Source organism: Gobius niger (assembly GCF_951799975.1).
Source record: "Gobius niger genome assembly, chromosome: 5".
NCBI lineage: Eukaryota > Metazoa > Chordata > Actinopteri > Gobiiformes > Gobiidae > Gobius > Gobius niger.
Window position 1 is genome coordinate 189,543 of NC_136856.1, and position 21,466 is coordinate 211,008.

The 21,466-nt window shown below is 47.0% G+C and overlaps 1 protein-coding gene across 1 annotated transcript in view; it reads right to left on the minus strand.

Moving 5' to 3' along the window:
* The window catches only part of aff2 (AF4/FMR2 family, member 2), a gene marked incomplete at its 5' end in the record, with an annotated part of 62,581 nt that overhangs the window by 18,211 nt on the left and 22,904 nt on the right, over positions 1-21,466 (minus strand). The window contains 11 exons of the mRNA XM_079557088.1: positions 929-1,106; positions 1,894-2,109; positions 2,760-2,886; positions 2,951-3,053; positions 4,056-4,149; positions 7,654-7,691; positions 11,710-11,764; positions 13,531-13,582; positions 19,582-19,618; positions 19,897-19,983; positions 21,292-21,336. Coding sequence (XP_079413214.1) covers positions 929-1,106; positions 1,894-2,109; positions 2,760-2,886; positions 2,951-3,053; positions 4,056-4,149; positions 7,654-7,691; positions 11,710-11,764; positions 13,531-13,582; positions 19,582-19,618; positions 19,897-19,983; positions 21,292-21,336 — 1,032 coding nt within the window. The remainder of the gene's footprint in view (positions 1-928; positions 1,107-1,893; positions 2,110-2,759; positions 2,887-2,950; positions 3,054-4,055; positions 4,150-7,653; positions 7,692-11,709; positions 11,765-13,530; positions 13,583-19,581; positions 19,619-19,896; positions 19,984-21,291; positions 21,337-21,466) is intronic.

The following is a 21,466-nucleotide window of genomic DNA, read 5'->3' on the forward strand; positions in this document are numbered from 1 at the left end:
AATGCTAACGCTATAGAGGAGAGAGGGAGAGGCTAAATGCTAACGCTATAGAGGAGAGAGGGAGAGGCTAAATGCTAACGCTATAGAGGAGAGAGGGAGAGGCTAAATGCTAACGCTATAGAGGAGAGAGGGAGAGGCTAAATGCTAACGCTATAGAGGAGAGAGGGAGAGGCTAAATGCTAACGCTATAGAGGAGAGAGGGAGAGGCTAAATGCTAACGCTATAGAGGAGAGAGGGAGAGGCTAAATGCTAACGCTATAGAGGAGAGAGGGAGGGGCTAAATGCTAACGCTATAGAGGAGAGAGGGAGAGGCTAAATGCTAACGCTATAGAGGAGAGAGGGAGAGGCTAAATGCTAACGCTATAGAGGAGAGAGGGAGGGGCTAAATGCTAACGCTATAGAGGAGAGAGGGAGGGGCTAAATGCTAACGCTATAGAGGAGAGAGGGAGGGGCTAAATGCTAACACTATAGAGGAGAGAGGGAGGGGCTAAATGCTAACGCTATAGAGGAGAGAGGGAGAGGCTAAATGCTAACGCTATAGAGGAGAGAGGGAGAGGCTAAATGCTAACGCTATAGAGGAGAGAGGGAGAGGCTAAATGCTAACGCTATAGAGGAGAGAGGGAGAGGCTAAATGCTAACGCCGTCTGCGCTGTGTTTACGTGACTGAAGATCAGACAGGTCCTAAAGAACTCGTCACAGCTCAGGTAAGAACATATCTCAGTGTGGAAAAACGCTGGCCTGTTCCTTTAAAGCCAAATCTACTTCAACTGAAGGATCTTTGTATATTTTCTGTTGCAGACTTTTGCTTATAATTTCAGAAACATGAGAGACACAGGTTTGAAGCATCACACGCAGGATCACAGATTAAAGCCACTCAAACACACAATGAAGCAGCTCTACTGAAGTAAAACAAAGTGTGCGGCGTCACCTGGCCTGTGCTGGACGCAGGTGTGAGGGGCGTGGCCTGCAGCGTAGCATTAGCCGCGTGGTTAGCTGTGGTCCACGGCTCCTTCCTGGGCGCGGTCTTCCCTCCAGGGGGTCTGCTGCTGCGGGGCTTATGGGGGGCCAGGTGCTCCGGAGGGCGGGGCACGTCTCTGGAGACCGGACTGAGGAGACACATACACATCGTTCTGGATCTTTACAAAAGACATTCATATGATGTTTTCACTACAGGAGAGCTCCCACACTGAAGGATCATCTAGTGAAACCTTCTCTGCCTATGCCTGAACTAAACACTCGGCCGTCCCAACGAAGTGGAAACTGCTCTCAATGCCTTTGGAGTTTTTCCTCACCGTGCTGAGAGGACGGGGGACGGGGGGGACGCCCATGCAGCTCGTCACCACCTGCTGCAGACACTTCTATGGACTTAATGTTTGCCTGGGTACTTAATTCATGACTTTACATTGTCTTATATACTGCTCTGTTTCATTACCTTGATGTTCAGGGCAGCTGTGGGGAAACTCCTGTGTGATTTTGGGCAGTACAAAACCCCTGCTGAATAACCTCCTCAAATGAGACATAAGGCAACTTACATACAGCTCGGACCACACCAAGGTATAAATAAGCAGAAACGTAGGGGACAAACAGACAAACAAAGCCCCTTAATCCCAGTCCCCTCTGACTCCGCCTCCAGCTCTCTCCAGGCCCGCCCCTCACCACCTCCCAGCTCTTAAAGGGACAGAGGGTAATGCCAGTGCCTGTGCCCTCTGTGTGCCCATCACAGCCACTCATTTGTTTATGCTGTTGTTATGGTTACGGCCTGTCTTTCTAAACCACTTCCTTTGTACTTGAGTATACGTCTCCCTGTAGATATTGCACATTTTGTATATACAGTATTTAATCATTAGCGTCTGTTGCCTAAAGATGAAACATAAACGTTGCTCTGATTTACACCTCTGTTGGTCGCTCCTGCTCCAGCTGCGCTCCTGCTCCTCTCCAGCGGGGGCGCCCTCGTCCCGGCGCGGCTGCTTCCGCCCTGTCGTCGCTCTCCTCGGGGTCGTGACCTCCGACCCTGACACGACGCCCGGAGACAGCCTGACCTTGGCCCTCTGGGAATCCGCTGCCCCCTTCTGGCCGAGCCGGGACTTGTACTTCTCTCTCACCGACGAACTGAGGAAACAGACTGGGTTTGGAATCACCTTCCACCAACAAGACAAAACTCAAATGTGTTATTACCCTAACCCATCATTTTAGTCAAAGTCACATTTCCACTGAAACTTCATTTAAAGTTTTTCATGAGACTAAAATGTCCAGATATTTTAGTCGACTCAAATAAGACTAAATAAAAAGACTAAACTCATCCAAGCTTCTAAAGTCAGTCTGAAAGAGCCTCAGATCCTTTCAATCCTCTGAGCTTTGTTCATGTGGAGCAGCTCCAGCAGAGGAACAAGGTGAGATATGATCAATCATCCATCTAAAGACTTTAACTCGCCTCTGTGACCAGGGCAAGCTACTTAAAAACTGTAATATATTTTATTTAAGTGATTACAGCTCTAAAAATGTAGCTGAGTTACACTACTTTGAGTTACTTTTGGCAAAATATAAACTGAAAGTAGTGATAAAGTCACTGAGCAAAGGTTCAGTAGGAGATTCTCTTGTGTTTTGTAAATACAGATCTTACACACCAGGGTCCAGCTGCGTTTGAGGGGATTCTTTGTTGGTTCATTTAAATGCACTCGTAACTCGAGTTACTTTGAAACTATTAATTGTAACGACTGATATAATCCTGTACTTTGTGTAACATTACGTGACTCTCTCACCTAAACGCTGCTCGGTCCTTGTGCTCCGCGGCTCCGGGGCTGCTGGACCCACACGGCCTGGTCTTAGTCTCTGGGGTGGGAGCCTCAGCCTCTGGGGAGGGCGGCTCCAGGGCCTGAGGGGCGGAGCCTGACAGGAAACAGATCAATAAGTCACTGAACAGCCAGAATAAAGATGAAGCACAGACTCTGACCTGCAGTGTGCGGCTCGTCCTGCGGGGGCGCTGCAGGTCTGGGCTGGGCCTGGACTTTGAGCCAACTGTCGAGCTGCCACTTGTTGGAGGACGGCGGCTCTGGCTGAAGAAAAACAAACAGAATGAAACTTCTGCTCATTCAGACTCTGCAGAGAAACTGTAGGAACACGTAGTATCTTTAAGTAAGTAAAAGTATTAGTAAGTTTAAAGGGACTATAAGGAGTTTAAAAATGTTAAAATTAAGTATTTTCTTCCACCTACATGTTCCAGCCATGTCCTAATGTGTAGAATGAGCTCAGATCTGTTCACCACAACTGCCTCTAAAATCCTGTACGGTCACTCAAAAATGTATCACTTCGGCCCGAATTGCCGTCATGCACGAGCTTAATATAGAAGGTGCAGTTACATATATGGCCAGAGGTGGCAGTAGTGAGTATAAAATGGCGAACTTGCTTCCAGCCCCTTTAAGGAGTAAGTATAAGTATTAGCAGAACCTCGGGTGTGGTGGTTTCGCTGGATTCTGATTTGTCTGTGTATTAGTAGTAGTAAGTGTAGTATTAGTATAAGTATAAGTAGTAAGTATTAGTAGCAGTACTAGGCAAGGCAAATGTATTTATACAGCTCATTTCATACATAAAGCAACTCAATGTGTGTCACAGCAAAACCACAATAAAAACACAACAAAAACACAACAAAGCAATACAACTAATGAAAATATACAAAAATACAAATATGTATAAAATAAAACTATATATTAAAAGTAGTTAAAATACCATTAATTGCCACAGGCAGCAGTGAAGAGGCAGGTTTTCTGCCTGGACCTAAACAGAGTCATACTGAGGCTGGTCCAGACCTTTGCTGCGTGAAACTGAAATGAAGCCTCACCATGTTTAGTCCTGACTCTAGGAACCACCAGGAGACCCCTGTATACGGCTGTACCAGGGCAGCCCGATCATAAAGAGACTTGTTTTAAACTCTGTTCTCTGAGCGACTGAAGCCAGTGCAGAGGCCGGAGCACTGGACTAATGTGGTGGTGCTTCCTGGTTCTGGATGTTCTGCAGCTCTGTAGGCTAAACGCTCATATTAGCATCTGTGTTAGCCGTACCTCGGGTGTGGTGGTGTCGCTGGAGCTGGATTCTGATTCGTCGGTGTCAGACTCTGAGCTGCTCTCGGACTCACTGCTGCTCCCTGACCCCCCACTGGACAGGAGAGGAATTACAGCAGGTTAAAGGATGAACATGTGGATAGTTAGTTGTCTCTAACTCCTCGTCTCGAGTAAACGTGGATAATGATGGATTTCTGTGATAAACATGGACCATGAGGGACAGTTTCATATTTATGGGTAAATGTTCGTCAGATAAATTCATCTGGGATCGTTTCCTTTAGCCTGAGAGAAAGTTATCGATCAACAGCTCAGGCTAAAGCTAACGCTAGTGATTAAGGGGAGGCACTACAGGCTAAACCTTTATGTCTGTGTCCAGGTAGTGAGTGAGACAGACTGAGGGAGGGAGGGGCGTGTTTGTTTCCTCTCTGGCTGCTTCCAACGTGACCATATATGGGCGACTCCTTCCTCTTTCAACAATGAAACTCATGCCGCTTCCGTCTCATTATTTTGAACATTTCCAAACTGTCAGAGTTCAGCTCTTCTCCCGGAGACGGAGAAAACACTAAATAAAGAAAGAAAGAATGGAAATAGCCGTGTTTAATGTGTGAGAGGAGTGTGGATGTTGTTCCGAGGAGCAGAGGCTCGTTAGCTGCAGACGCACACGCCAACACGCACACGCTAACACGCACACGCTAACAGAAGTGCTAACAGAGGAGCATCATTATCTACAGCAGTGTTTTAGCCTGAGGCAGAAGCGGCTCCGACTCGGCAGAGACACAGAGGGTTTGGAAAGAGCCGAACGACGAGAGAAAACATCGCAATTAGTGCAAAACATCAACATCTGGATAATGATGAAGAATCGCTTTGTAAAAACATTGTTGTCCTGAATATTCTTTCCCCCAATTTACCCATAGTTTTGGTGATGAACTACATGTAATGAATGCAGCCAGGTTAAAATGCATGAATCAGGTTAGGAATTAAATAATAAATAATCCCTCAGAATATTGCTCATTCCAAGGCTGGAAAGTTTAAAGTCTGTCGGAGACACTAAAGTGCAGATAATCGCGCCACAATGTGAGAAAATGGCTCATTTTCTGTTTTATTCCCCAAATAAATGCATCGCGAAACATGGAATCAGTGCAACATGTTTTTGTTTCCAGGTGAACATTTGTGACACATCGACAGGAGTTTTGTGATTTCATCCATTTATCAGCCCAGACTCCCCGATCCACGCACACCTCCTCCTCCTGGGGGACCACGACCTCCTCCAGCTGTTCTGGGGGAACTCGACCTCCTCCAGCTGTTCTGACCCCGACCTCCTCCAGCTGTTCTGACCCCAACCTCCTCCAGCTGTTCTGACCCCGACCTCCTCCAGCTGTTCTGACCCCGACCTCCTCCTCCTGGGGGACCCCGACCTCCTCCAGCTGTTCTGACCCCGACCTCCTCCAACTGTTCTGACCCCGACCTCCTCCAACTGTTCTGACCCCGACCTCCTCCAGCTGTTCTGACCCCGACCTCCTCCTCCTGGGGGACCACGACCTCCTCCAGCTGTTCTGACCCCGACCTCCTCCAGCTGTTCTGGGGGACCACGACCTCCTCCAACTGTTCTGACCCCGACCTCCTCCAGCTGTTCTGGGGGACCACGACCTCCTCCAGCTGTTCTGACCCCGACCTCCTCCAGCTGTTCTGGGGGACCACGACCTCCTCCTGGGGGGGACCTCGACCTCCTACAGCTGTTCTGACCCCGACCTCCTCCAGCTGTTCTGGGGGACCACGACCTCCTCCAGCTGTTCTGGGGGACCACGACCTCCTCCAGCTGTTCTGACCCCGACCTCCTCCAGCTGTTCTGACCCCGACCTCCTCCTGGGGGGGACCTCGACCTCCTCCAGCTGTTCTGACCCCGACCTCCTCCTGGGGGGGACCTCGACCTCCTACAGCTGTTCTGACCCCGACCTCCTCCTGGGGGGGACCTCGACCTCCTACAGCTGTTCTGGGCCTTCCACGAGGCCTTGTCCCACTAGGACATGCCTGGAACACCTCCCGCGGGAGGCGACCAGGAGGTATCCAGAACAGATGCCCGAGCCACCTCAGCTGTGAAGGAGCAGCGACTCTACTCCGAGCTCCTCCCGGGTAACCGAGCTCCTCACCCCCCCCTGCGAAGTATCTGCATCCACGATCTTGTCCTTTCGGTCATTACCCAGATCACATGACCACAGGTGAGGATCACATGACCATAGGTGAGGATCTCATGACCATAGGTGAAGATCACATGACCACAGGTGAGGATCACATGACCACAGGTGAGGATCACATGACCATAGGTGAGGATCACATGACCATAGGTGAGGATCACATGACCATAGGTGAGGATCTCATGACCATAGGTGAAGATCACATGACCATAGGTGAGGATCACATGACCACAGGTGAGGATCACATGACCATAGGTGAGGATCACATGACCACAGGTGAGGATCACATGACCATAGGTGAGGATCACATGACCATAGGTGAGGATCTCATGACCATAGGTGAAGATCTCATGACCATAGGTGAGGATCACATGACCACAGGTGAGGATCACATGACCATAGGTGAGGATCACATGACCATAGGTGAGGATCACATGACCATAGGTGAGGATCACATGACCATAGGTGAGGATCACATGACCATAGGTGAGGATCTCATGACCATAGGTGAAGATCTCATGACCATAGGTGAGGATCACATGACCACAGGTGAGGATCACATGACCATAGGTGAGGATCACATGACCACAGGTGAGGATCACATGACCATAGGTGAGGATCTCATGACCATAGGTGAAGATCACATGACCATAGGTGAGGATCACATGACCACAGGTGAGGATCACATGACCATAGGTGAGGATCTCATGACCATAGGTGAAGATCACATGACCATAGGTGAGGATCACATGACCATAGGTGAAGATCACATGACCACAGGTGAGGATCACATGACCATAGGTGAAGATCACATGACCACAGGTGAGGATCACATGACCATAGGTGAGGATCTCATGACCATAGGTGAAGATCACATGACCATAGGTGAGGATCACATGACCATAGGTGAAGATCACATGACCACAGGTGAGGATCACATGACCATAGGTGAAGATCACATGACCACAGGTGAGGATCACATGACCACAGGTGAGGATCACATGACCACAGGTGAGGATCACATGACCACAGGTGAGGGTCACATGACCACAGGTGAGGGTCACATGACCACAGGTGAGGGTCACATGACCATAGGTGAGGGCGGGGTCGACTCCCTCGTCACCACGACAGTCCGATGCCGCATCACTGCTGACCCCGCACTGACCCGTCCTTCCATCTCAGCTCCCTCCGTCCCTCACTGAGACACCAGACACTTGAACTTGTTCTGTTGCTTTATTCATAATCCGATGTTACCACAGCAGATCCCTGACTCTGTGACTCTGCTTCCTGCCTGTGTGACCCGCTCTTGACACTGATGTCCCCGTCCACTTACAGACTGTCACTTTAACAGTGCAGCGTCAGCAGGGGAGGGCATCTGACACACGTGTATGAGACTGGAGTCTTACCTTAAGGCGGAGCTTCTGCCTTTGGGCTTTTCAGACGCCTGTGAAAACAAACACAGTCATGAACAAACAGAGTAATGATGGTAGATCTCCAGCCAGAGCAGAACCAGACCTGGAGAACCTTCATAGAAAAGATGTGAGTAATGATGGTAGATCTCCACCCAGAGCAGAACCAGACCTGGAGAACCTTCATAGAAAAGATGTGAGTAATGATGGTAGATCTCCACCCAGAGCAGAACCAGACCTGGAGAACCTTCATAGAACAAACAGAGTAATGATGGTAGATCTCCACCCAGAGCAGAACCAGACCGGGAGAACCTTCATAGAAAAGATGTGAGTAATGATGGTAGATCTCCAGCCAGAGCAGAACCAGACCGGGAGAACCTTCATAGAAAAGATGTGAGTAATGATGGTAGATCTCCAGCCAGAACAGAACCAGACCTGGAGAACCTTCATAGAAAAGATGTGAGTAATGATGGTAGATCTCCACCCAGAGCAGAACCAGACCTGGAGAACCTTCATAGAAAAGATGTGTGTAATGATGTAGATCTCCAGCCAGAGCAGAACCAGACCTGGAGAACCTTCATAGAAAAGATGTGAGTAATGATGGTAGATCTCCACCCAGAGCAGAACCACACCTGGAGAACCTTCATAGAAAAGATGTGTGTAATGATGGTAGATCTCCAGCCAGAGCAGAACCAGACCTGGAGAACCTTCATAGAAAAGTCGCTCTGTGCTTTGTTTATTCCTCCATGACTGAGTTCAGGGACATTTGTCTCCGTTTGGAGCTATTTTAAAAACACAGAGCTTTAAAGCCGACTCTGGTGTGACAGGATCATCAGTCACTCCCTCAGATCTGGGTTTGGAGCCTTTAGAGAAACTAATGATTCACCGGAGACGCTGCAGGTGAACAGACTGTGAACAAACGGGCTGGAGATGATGACACATTCTAAGACATGGACAGAATCGTCTCTATTTCCAAGCTCGTTTAGTTTTAGAATAAACTAATTATTAGCAAAAAAAAAGTCTGTAGAAATTCCAAGTTAGTTCAGTTTGTTTTTTCCAGCCTTTGGGCCAGATCTTGTGGCGGCGCAGGCTCTTGGCGGATTATTTTCTGAGTGGTGGCACTATATGTGCCATTCGCCTCCGCCACCTGCAGGGGGCGTCACAAGAGGAGGCGACTGCACTGATGGAAACACGGCTGACATTCACTTCCTGGTTTACATTGCGCTGTCTTGCTTCTTTCTTAAGCCTTAGGCTCTCACAGCTCAAACTAAAAACTGTATTTACCCCATCGTGAGCTAAACCATCGTGAGCTAAACCATCGTGAGCTAAACCATCGTGAGCTAAACCATCGTGAGCTAAACCATCGTGAGCAAAACCATCGTGAGCTAAACCATCGTGAGCTAAACCATCGTGAGCAAAACCATGGTGAGCTAAACCATCGTGAGCAAAACCATCGTGAGCTAAACCATCGTGAGCTAAACCATCGTGAGCTAAACCATCGTGAGCTAAACCATCGTGAGCTAAACCATCGTGAGCTAAACCATCGTGAGCTAAACCATCGTGAGCTAAACCATCGTGAGCTAAACCATGGTGAGCTAAACCATCGTGAGCTAAACCATGTTCACGTCTCAGAGAAAAAGAGCTACAGTGTCCGCTGTGGTGCGGATCGGCCGCGCTCGGCGTGAACGCGAAGCAAAACAAAAGCACATGTTCACCCCCCACTCCCACACAACCACTCTCCTGGAGGCGGAGTCCATCTGGTTGAAGGAAAATGTATATGTCTCAACCCACTTAAAAGCACTAAGTCTGGAGTGGCAAGATCACAAAGCGCTCCTACTGAGGCAAAATGTCAGGCTATCGTCTCCGTTTTGATGCACAAGATCGGGCCCATAGCGTTTTGAGAATCGACCGATATTCGATATTAACCGATACCAAGAGACTTTCTTTAAAGTGGCTGAACGTCTAATCTTTTACATCACAATTATATCGATTAAGAAACTAATGGAAAAACACTGATCACGTTCATGTATTAAAACATGTATTATTATGTTATCTGAGCGTTTCATAAACTAAAACACAAACCCTGGGCCGCTCCAGAAGTCAGCCTTAAACTGTGTGATTTCAGTACTTTAAGACTTTCCAGGCCGCGAGCTCCACATCACTCAACCAACTCTTTTTACTTCTGTCAAATGTGTAGATTTATATGAATTATAATAATAAAATCTGCTTTAATGATGTTAGTTTGGATTATTTTGTCATTTGGCCTAATATCACTGTTTTCATTAATACATCAATCCCCTCACTTTGGGAACCACTGCTTCAGATCAAAGTTAGCATTAGCAAACTAACCCAAACTAACCCAAACTAACCCAAACTAACCCAAACTAACCCAAACTAACCCAAACTAACCCAACACTTAGACTAATCCACTAATCCAATATATAATAAACATGAGTAAACTCCAGGCCTGAACCTGATCTAAACCCACAGTAATGTCTAATTAAAACATTAAAACACTGTTGCACTGATTAAAGTGTCAGATCCTTTTATGGGTTCAATTAATCAATGAATCCATGACAAACACAGAGAACGGATTCTGAAGCAGCAGAAAGTCACTGATAATCACTGATAGTAATCACCCGAAACACTGGATGATTATATGATTACTACTACTACTACTACTACAACTACTACTGCTGCTACTACTACTACTACTACTACTACCATTGCTGCTGCTGCTGGTGTGAGTACTGTTGTTTAGTTCAAATGCACTGAAGGATTCCTGTGTGTCAGATCAGTCTAATTACAGCAGGTTCACTCTTAATTACACTGTTGTTAATTACAGTCATTATCCGCTCACCGAGGCCGAGGAGGAACCGTGGAGGAACCAGACTTTGCTCCTGAAGTTCTGCTCTCACTCCCCGAGTCCAGACCCTCAGCCCCAAAGGTCTAAACATGCTTCAAATGAACTGAAGTCAGAGAGTTCTGAGGCACGTGAGGATTCCATCCATTCAACTTTCTGAAATAATGATAAGGAAGTGCTTTATTTGTCATTGTAGAGTTCTCCTCTGATCCTCTGAAACTCCGCCTCCTGGGTCTGTGCCTGTTTCTGAGCGTGGTGTCCTGCACTGGTCAGCTCCTCCTCCTTCCTCCTGTGCAGCTCCCTCCGCTCCACAACAGTCTCTCACCATCTTCTGAAGAGCTTAGCAGTTCATCTGTTTTATTCTCCAGTGAACGTCCATCAGCCCGAACAATAGGGGCATGTGTGGCTCAGCTGTGAGTCTCGCCCGGATACCTCCTCGTTTCCTGTAGCTCCTCTTGTGACGCCTCCTCTGTGCTGCAGCTGTGTCTCAAATGTCTTTTGCTCATAACCTCCACAAAAACACGGCAAAGGCGGACGAAAGTATCCAGTAAAACAATGTGGTCGCAGAGTAAGGTAAAACGCAGCTGTACCAAGAGAGAGGGAGGTGCTGCTTGTTATATAAATAACGCCTTTCATGTCACGACTCGGACAAAGCTCTCTTTGCACTCTATACATACGCTACCAATGACATCACACAAAGTAGTTTTGATACCGAAGCAGAATTATGCAGTACTACAACAGGTAGTAATATCTCTCCTCAGGATGAAGATGAAAAACAACTGATTGACATTTTTATGTTTTCATAATCATTGCTCAAGAAAATAACAGTTAAAAACAGCCCCAGAGACGCACGTTTATGTGATACAATATAATATATCCCTCTAGCTACTATTCATTCTTTTCAAAGAATAAGTCTAAAGTCTTTTATCATTGATTTTACAAAACAAATAGCAAACAATAGCAATTAACGATTAAATGTTTAGTACAATTAAATAAAGTTAATTTCAAATACTTTTTTCTGAGATGATTTGTACCTGGAGCTATATTTACTTTCACACACACTCTGAAGTCCACATAACTACTGCCCCAGGACTAACTTCAGGACCGGACATGTACAGTCAGGAGTGTCGGCCCCATCAGAGACTGTGACATACAACTGAATATGTTCTGGGCCAGTAGGGGGCGCTCACCTGCTGCTCTGGCTCCTCTTCATCACTGCTGATCTTCAGGTCGTCCTCCAGCATCCTGCAGGAAACACACATTCACACACGGGACAAAGTCTAGATAATAAGTCTAAACAATGACAAAGTCTAAATAATGACAAAGCTGTTTGTAACTGAAACACTGAACACTTGTGCTGGTTAATGTTGATGAAACTGGACAAAGTTAAAGTTATAAAAAGTCCTGTTAATTTTCTACAGTTTTACTCAAGGGTCAGAATCATTTCATAGTTTCACACAACCTTTGAACTGATATAAGTTTGTGCTGCTAACTTCAGGCTAATATTAGCTTGTTTGTGCTGCTAACTTCAGGCTAATATTAGCTTGTTTGTGCTGCTAACTTCAGGCTAATATTAGCTTGTTTGTGCTGCTAACTTCAGGCTAATATTAGCTTGTTTGTGCTGCTAACTTCAGGCTAATATTAGCTTGTTTGTGCTGCTAACTTCAGGCTAATATTAGCTTGTTTGTGCTGCTAACTTCAGGCTAATATTAGCTTGTTTGTGCTGCTAACTTCAGGCTAGTATTAGCTTGTTTGTGCTACTAACTTCAGGCTAGTATTAGCTTGTTTGTGCTACTAACTTCAGGCTAATATTAGCTTGTTTGTGCTACTAACTTCAGGCTAATATTAGCTTGTTTGTGCTACTAACTTCAGGCTAATATTAGCTTGTTTGTGTTACTAACTTCAGGCTAGTATTAGCTTGTTTGTGCTGCTAACTTCAGGCTAATATTAGCTTGTTTGTGCTGCTAACTTCAGGCTAGTATTAGCTTGTTTGTGCTACTAACTTCAGGCTAATATTAGCTTGTTTGTGCTGCTAACTTCAGGCTAATATTAGCTTGTTTGTGCTGCTAACTTCAGGCTAATATTAGCTTGTTTGTGCTGCTAACTTCAGGCTAATATTAGCTTGTTTGCGCTGCTAACTTCAGGCTAGTATTAGCTTGTTTGCCCACCTAACTCTGATCTGTTTGTGCTCGGCTGACGTTCGTTTTAATTTCTCTTTTTTTCCCGTTCCTTCTTTTCTTTGTCATCTGGCGCTGCAACAAACTCATTCCAAAATTACCAAAATGTGACTAAATCTAAAAGGAATCTTCAAAAGACTCAAACTAAGATCTGTCAGAAACAACACTAGTTCTGTGTCATTATTAAAGGTCCTATATCCTGCAAAATCCACTTTTTGGAGCTTTTAGCCATGTTGTTCTGCTATTTCCTCATCAAAAACACCCCCAGAGTGGTTTGTGGCTTCATTCACGCAGCTCTCAGTAATCCTCCTGAATCCTGCTCTCTGAGGCTCCGCCCTCCTGCTCTCTGAGGCTCCGCCCTCCTGCTCTCTGAGGCTCTGCCCTCCTGCTCTCTGAGGCTCCGCCCTCCTGCTCTCTGAGGCTCCGCCCTCCTGCTCTCTGAGGCTCCGCCCTCCTGCTCTCTGAGGCTCCGCCCTCTTGCTCTCTGAGGCTCCTCCCTCCTGCTCTCTGAGGCTCCGCCCTCTCCTGGTGAACGACTGACCTGCTCAGTTGTGTCGTCACAGCGGAACAGAAGTGCTCCACGTCTGTAATGTAATGTCTTACAGCCTGATTTTAATTTGTAAAACAGCTTTTTCATTATTTCTGTCGTAACTAGCGACTATTAGCCAAAATAGTGTTTTTCTGTGACTGTCTCTGATGTTTGGGGAACCTTCGCCTGAATCAAAGTGGATTAACTTTTATAACCAACGCAAGTTGTGGAATAAGGAGAAGACAGAAAAAGACAGAAAAAGACAGAAAAAGACAGAAAAAGACAGAAAAAGACAGAAAACTCACGATTTCTGAGGAGCTTTGGTCGACGGCTTGTTCGCGGCGACGCTGCAGCGCTCTGGAAACACAACACAACGTTTACCCAAACTGGAGCTGAGGTCAGTCTGAGGTCAGTCTGAGGCTGAGGTCAGTCTGAGGCTGAGGTCAGTCTGAGGCTGAGGTCAGGCTGAGGCTGAGGTCAGTCTGAGGCTGAGGTCAGTCTGAGGCTGAGGTCAGTCTGAGGCTGAGGTCAGGCTGAGGCTGAGGTCAGTCTGAGGCTGAGGTCAGTCTGAGGCTGAGGTCAGTCTGAGGTCAGTCTGAGGCTGAGGTCAGTCTGAGGTCAGTCTGAGGCTGAGGTCAGTCTGAGTCTGAGGTCAGTCTGAGGTCAGTCTGAGTCTGAGGTCAGTCTGAGGCTGAGGTCAGTCTGAGGTCAGTCTGAGGTCAGTCTGAGGTCAGTCTGAGTCTGAGGTCAGGCTGAGGTCAGTCTGAGGTCAGTCTGAGGTCAGTCTGAGGCTGAGGTCAGTCTGAGGCTGAGGTCAGTCTGAGGCTGAGGTCAGTCTGAGGCTGAGGTCAGTCTGAGTCTGAGGTCAGTCTGAGGTCAGTCTGAGTCTGAGGTCAGTCTGAGGCTGAGGTCAGTCTGAGTCTGAGGTCAGTCTGAGGTCAGTCTGAGTCTGAGGTCAGTCTGAGGTCAGTCTGAGGCTGAGGTCAGTCTGAGGCTGAGGTCAGTCTGAGGTCAGTCTGAGGTCAGTCTGAGGTCATGTTATTATTATCAGAGGCACCGACACCACTTTCTATAAAACACATACGAGTACTTGGATTAAAGTACTCGCCGATACCGAATACTGACACGAGTACGAGGCATTTTCTTCATCAGACTTTTTCACACAGATCGGTTTGTAATTAGTGAATTTACTCAGTTACATTTCCTTATATCAGAATGGAACAGATGACATTTTATTCTTATGTCTCAGAACAGCTCATGTCCTAAAGCTCCTCAGTGCTTGTGCTTTATTCATTTATGTATTTGTATTGAACAATAGTATTGAGATGTTACTTATTACTGCAGATAAATGCTCTCTTTTCTCCTTTACTTCAGCTCCGTGTGGATTTTCTCCTGTGTTTATAGTAACTTATCCAGGAGCTTCAGCATTTTCATTGTTTTGCTCATTTTGGCTCAATATAAACATGCTGGATCTCTTTATTACGGACTTTTTAGTCGCAGGGTTAGTTTTTCAGATGAATAAACCCCTGGAGTAAGAATCACCAGAACTGCTAGCCGTGAGTTAGTGGCTAGTTAGCATCATTAGCATCATTAGCCTGTATGTTGTAAATTCTGCAGACGTTTAGCTCTGGTTAAATCCAGCTCAGACTCTGGTTTAGGGAGTGTCGTCTGTAATAAAGTCAGCTCTATGTGGAATATTGGATTTACACTAAACTATTCTCCAGTTTGTTTTATTTTCTCTCCTGGAGCTGCTCCTGTTTTATTAAGTACAAGCACGTGGTATCGGCCCGATACTGGTATTGGTATAAGTGCATCCCTAACTATTATTATCCCAAAACAATATTTAGTCCCAGGTGCAGCTGTGGTCAGTGAATGAAATGTACGACTGGTTGATGTTTCTAAGTTGTAAATGAATTTTATCCTCCTGTATTTCGTAAAAACACTTTCATCATTTCATCATAAAACCACCATGAAGCCGCCGGTGCCTCGTGAGAATCAGCGACTCCACAGTATTTGTGAAACAGAAGAATAATGCGGCAGGTTTGTGGAGCTAATCTGTAACATTTGTGGACATTTCTTTCCAAAGCAGTGAATCATCCAGAGTGTGTGGAGTTTGTGTGTCAGCGTTTAAACGCTGTGGAAACTCTGACTGCAGCTGCACACATGTGTTTTCACTCCTTTGTCCTGGTTCTAACCCAACAGCTTCATTTCTACTTTCTGCTTTTGCATAATCCCCAAGCAGAGCGTCTGCACAGAGGACCAGGTCAGGGACAAAGCTAATGGTGCTAAAGCTAAAGTCGTTTCCTGACCCGAGATCAAAGCAACATGTTCAGGTCACACCAGCGGCTATTTTAAAAAGATCATTAGGTTATTCTAATGACGATAAAGTGGCTAACGTAACTGGAGACTGCAGCAGTTTGAACACGTGTAGATGAACGAATGTGCAGACGAAGCAACGATCAGCGGCCGCTCTCGAGAAAGGCCGTGTTGTTTTGCCGTTTGTGGAGAAATCTGTCGAAAGCTCAGCACAACCTGAGCATCCCAACTCTAATGCTGCGTCCACACCGCTAACTGAGCTAACTGAGCTAACTGAGCTAACTGAGCTAACTGAGCGAACTGAGCGAACTGAGCTAACTGAGCGAACTGAGGGAACTGAGGGAACTGAGGGAACTGAGCGAACTGAGCTAACTGAGCTAACTGAGCTAACTGGGCTAACTGAGCTAACTGAGCTAACTGAGCGAACTGAGCGAACTGAGCTAACTGAGCGAACTGAGGGAACTGAGGGAACTGAGGGAACTGAGCGAACTGAGCTAACTGAGCTAACTGAGCTAACTGGGCTAACTGAGCTAACTGAGCTGACTGAGCGAACTGAGGGAACTGAGGGAACTGAGCGAACTGAGCTAACTGAGCGAACTGAGCGAACTGAGCTAACTGAGCTAACTGAGCGAACTGAGCTAACTGAGCTAACTGAGCTAACTGAGCGAACTGAGGGAACTGAGGGAACTGAGGGAACTGAGCGAACTGAGCTAACTGAGCGAACTGAGGGAACTGAGGGAACTGAGGGAACTGAGCGAACTGAGCTAACTGAGCTAACTGAGCGAACTGAGGGAACTGAGGGAACTGAGCTAACTGAGGGAACTGAGGGAACTGAGCGAACTGAGCTAACTGAGCTAACTGAGCGAACTGAGCTAACTGAGCTAACTGAGCGAACTGAGCTAACTGAGCTAACTGAGCTAACTGAGCGAACTGAGGGAACTGAGGGAACTGAGGGAACTGAGCGAACTGAGCTAACTGAGCGAACTGAGGGAACTGAGGGAACTGAGGGAACTGAGCGAACTGAGCTAACTGAGCTAACTGAGCGAACTGAGGGAACTGAGGGAACTGAGCTAACTGAGGGAACTGAGGGAACTGAGCGAACTGAGCTAACTGAGCGAACTGAGCGAACTGAGCTAACTGAGCTAACTGAGCGAACTGAGCTAACTGAGCTAACTGAGCTAACTGAGCGAACTGAGGGAACTGAGGGAACTGAGGGAACTGAGCGAACTGAGCTAACTGAGCGAACTGAGGGAACTGAGGGAACTGAGGGAACTGAGCTAACTGAGCTAACTGAGCGAACTGAGCGAACTGAGCTAACTGAGCTAACTGAGCTAACTGAGCTAACTGAGCTAACTGAGCGAACTGAGGGAACTGAGGGAACTGAGGGAACTGAGCGAACTGAGCTAACTGAGCGAACTGAGCTAACTGAGCGAACTGAGGGAACTGAGGGAACTGAGGGAACTGAGCGAACTGAGCTAACTGAGCTAACTGAGCGAACTGAGCGAACTGAGCTAACTGAGCTAACTGAGCTAACTGAGCTAACTGAGCGAACTGAGCTAACTGAGCGAACTGAGCTAACTGAGCTAACTGAGCTAACTGAGCGAACTGAGGGAACTGAGGGAACTGAGGGAACTGAGCGAACTGAGCTAACTGAGCGAACTGAGCTAACTGAGCGAACTGAGGGAACTGAGGGAACTGAGGGAACTGAGGGAACTGAGCTAACTGAGCTAACTGAGCGAACTGAGCGAACTGAGCTAACTGAGCTAACTGAGCTAACTGAGCTAACTGAGCGAACTGAGCTAACTGAGCGAACTGAGCTAACTGAGCTAACTGAGCTAACTGAGCGAACTGAGGGAACTGAGGGAACTGAGGGAACTGAGCGAACTGAGCTAACTGAGCGAACTGAGGGAACTGAGGGAACTGAGGGAACTGAGCTAACTGAGCGAACTGAGGGAACTGAGCGAACTGAGGGAACTGAGGGAACTGAGCTAACTGAGCGAACTGAGCGAACTGAGCTAACTGAGCTAACTGAGCTAACTGAGCTAACTGAGCGAACTGAGCGAACTGAGCTAACTGAGCTAACTGAGCTAACTGAGCGAACTGAGCGAACTGAGCTAACTGAGCTAACTGAGCTAACTGAGCGAACTGAGGGAACTGAGGGAACTGAGGGAACTGAGCGAACTGAGCTAACTGAGCGAACTGAGCGAACTGAGCTAACTGAGCGAACTGAGCTAACTGAGCTAACTGAGCTAACTGAGGGAACTGAGGGAACTGAGCTAACTGAGCGAACTGAGCTAACTGAGCTAACTGAGCTAACTGAGCGAACTGAGGGAACTGAGGGAACTGAGGGAACTGAGCGAACTGAGCTAACTGAGCTAACTGAGCGAACTGAGCTAACTGAGCTAACTGAGCTAACTGAGCTAACTGAGCCAACTGAGCCAACTGAGCGAACTGAGCTAACTGAGCTAACTGAGCCAACTGAGCTAACTGAGCTAACTGAGCGAACTGAGCTAACTGAGCTAACTGAGCTAACTGAGCCAACTGAGCTAACTGAGCTGACTGAGCTAACTGAGCGAACTGAGGGAACTGAGGGAACTGAGGGAACTGAGGGAACTGAGGGAACTGAGGGAACTGAGCGAACTGAGGGAACTGAGGGAACTGAGCTAACTGAGCCAACTGAGCGAACTGAGCTAACTGAGCTAACTGAGCCAACTGAGCTAACTGAGCTAACTGAGCGAACTGAGCTAACTGAGCTAACTGAGCTAACTGAGCCAACTGAGCTAACTGAGCGAACTGAGGGAACTGAGGGAACTGAGGGAACTGAGGGAACTGAGGGAACTGAGGGAACTGAGCGAACTGAGCTAACTGAGCTAACTGAGCTAACTGAGCTAACTGAGCCAACTGAGCCAACTGAGCGAACTGAGCGAACTGAGCGAACTGAGCTAACTGAGCTAACTGAGCTAACTGAGCTAACTGAGCTAACTGAGCTAACTGAGCTAACTGAGCGAACTGAGCGAACTGAGCTAACTGAGCTAACTGAGCTAACTGAGCTAAGTGAGCGAACTGAGCTAACTGAGCTAAGTGAGGGAACTGAGCTAACTGAGCTAACTGAGCTAACTGAGCTAACAAGCTATGGTTTTCTCCCGGAGCTAACAGTAGATGATGTGAGTAATAAACTACAAACTCAGCCCAGCTCAGTGTGTGATCATTGTTAAACAGTTCTTTACGTAGATGGTGCTTTTGTTTGTGCATATTTCTTGTTTTCACGTGAGGACCGGAGGTTTAGCTTAGCATTAGCTTTCCCTGGTGCTAATGCTACAACAGGCTCCTCGAGGCCCAAACACATTCCTAGTGCAGATTCAGCCTCTGATATAACTTGTCTTTTAATCCTGGTGTTTCGGTAAAGAAACACTGATGTGTCTTTGTGAAAGTCCCAGAGCTGCTGTAGCTCCGGTTCATGATGAAGCTAAACCTCCGTGACTTGTTTACATCTGTGGGGCCGGCTGAACATCTGCCCCGGGGGCTCAGCTGCGTCACTGTGGGGGAAGCTCCTGATTGGTCGACACTCGCCAATTTCGCCAAAAAGTTCAACATTTCCAACTCTAGCGTCGGCCGCGCTGGACGCCCCTGGGCGCGGAAAGAGCTTTCTGACTTTTTTAATGAAAAAAGTAAAATGTGACAAAAACTAAACTAATTAAAAACATGCAACAAACGTAATGTTGAAGAATCAAAAGCAACAGTTTCATCTGTGTCTGAACTCGGACCAGTCTGGATAACTCAGAGTTCATGGCAACTTATACAGAGCTTTTCTCCTTCATTCAGCTCGTACACCAGAGGACGCACACACTGAGGCCCAAGGGCACAACAACAGGACGCAGACACTGAGGCCCAAGGGCACAACAACAGGACACACACACTGAGGCCCGAGGGCACAACAACAGGACGCAGACACTGAGGCCCAAAGGCACAACAACAGGACACACACACTGAGGCCCAAGGGCACAACAACAGTGAGCGTCTTCAGGAGGACGGGTACTCACTCTGAGCGCTGAACCCGGTGCTGGACACGAGCGGCTCCTGCAGGAACAGACAGATGTGTACAGTAACTGGAGGAGGACAGATGTGTACAGTAACTGGAGGAGGACAGATGTGTGACTGGAGGAGGACAGATGTGTGACTGGAGGAGGACAGATGTGTGACTAGAGGACAGATGTGTGACTGGAGGAGGACAGATGTGTGACTAGAGGACAGATGTGTAACTGGAGGAGGACAGATGTGTGACTGGAGGACAGATGTGTGACTGGAGGACAGATGTGTAACTGGAGGACATACAGATGTGCACTGTGAGGGAGTACCTTGTAGGGGATGGGGAACCTGGTCTGCTCGGCTTTGACCGGGGTGTGGATGGCCGTGAGAGGAGGAGGCCACGAGTGAGTCATCTCCTGGAAACACACGTCATCGTCACCATCATGTGAGTGAAGACACATTAGTCCAGTGCTCAGGTGTGGCTCAGAGAAGTGGAGTCATCACGTCTGGGCCGGGACTGGTGTTTATTAGATACCAGGACTTTAACCACACGGCGTTTTTGAAACCGGTGCCTGAACGATACTTTGTTGATGCAAAACTCTATTTTTTTCAGTTTTCAGGTTTTGGGCCACATTGGTCCCTGAACATACAAGCTTCACCCGGAAACAGAAAACATGCCTAATCTTCACAATAACATGTTTAAATATTGCGCTGATTCAATGTTCCCCCATAGACTTATATGGGAGAACACAATTTCAAGGGCCTTTTTCTCCAAACACATGTTTCTGTCATTGCGGCGACACTATGTCCACGTCAGTCGGACCTAAAGACTTCACATTTTCCAGCCTTGGACTGAACTATATTTGGAAGATTTTTTCAGAGGGATTTTTTATTATTTAATCCCTTAAGCCCCATTTATTGAGTTTTCAATGTCAAAAAATGAGGCGAAAATTACATTTTTACACATTTTTACACTAAAAAACAGCTTATTTTAAAACTAAACAAGAAATCCTGAATCCCCTCTGAGAAAGTCTCGGCAACTCATTCATCAATAAAATGAAGCAATAAATCTGAATGTAGCTCTGTCCATTATTCAGATTTCGTTGCCAAAAAAATGGGAAATTTGGGGCATTTTTAGGCATAAAACACCTTGTTCTTATATGAAAAGATAAAATCACAGAAAACTTGCAATGGATTTTTTTCTCACATTTATGCCAGTGATCGACAGCAACAGTTTCAAATGAATATCTGTTAATATACATTTTTTTTCCTCTTCACCTGCAGTGTCTCGCCTTAAACCATGAAACGGATGAACCTGTAGCTGCCACGTTAGGGTAGAGCGTCTTCACTGGAGTTGGACAGTGACCGTTTTGGAAAAAAGGTGAATGAATGAAAACATGGATTGATGTGATTTCCTGTCTTTGTTTTAATAATAATGATAAACTCTCCTGGTCCTCTCTCTCTCTCTCTGTGTGTGTGTGTGTGTGTGTGTGTGTGTGTGTGTGTGTGTGTGTGTGTGTGTGTGTGTGTGTGTGTGTGTGTGTGTGTGTGTGTGTGTGTGTGTGTGTGTGTGTGTGTGTGTGTCTGGTGCTGAGGAGAGGATGCAGCGTTGCTAGGATACAGCCCTATGACATCACCGTGCTCGCTCTGACGCCGTTTCTACGGCGATGGGAGCGTGATGAGGTCACAAACTCATTCATGGATTCATTCACGATCTGACTCACCCGTAAGATCTCCTCCACGCAGCTGGGATCGCTCTGAAGACCCACCTGGAAAAGAGCAGAGGAATAAATAACAGCGACGCTCATTTACAGGAGTTTAAGAGAGACTCGACTCCAAACCCTTAAAACCTTCAAACTAAACCAGATCCAAAACACGTCTGAAAAAGTCCTTTTCGAC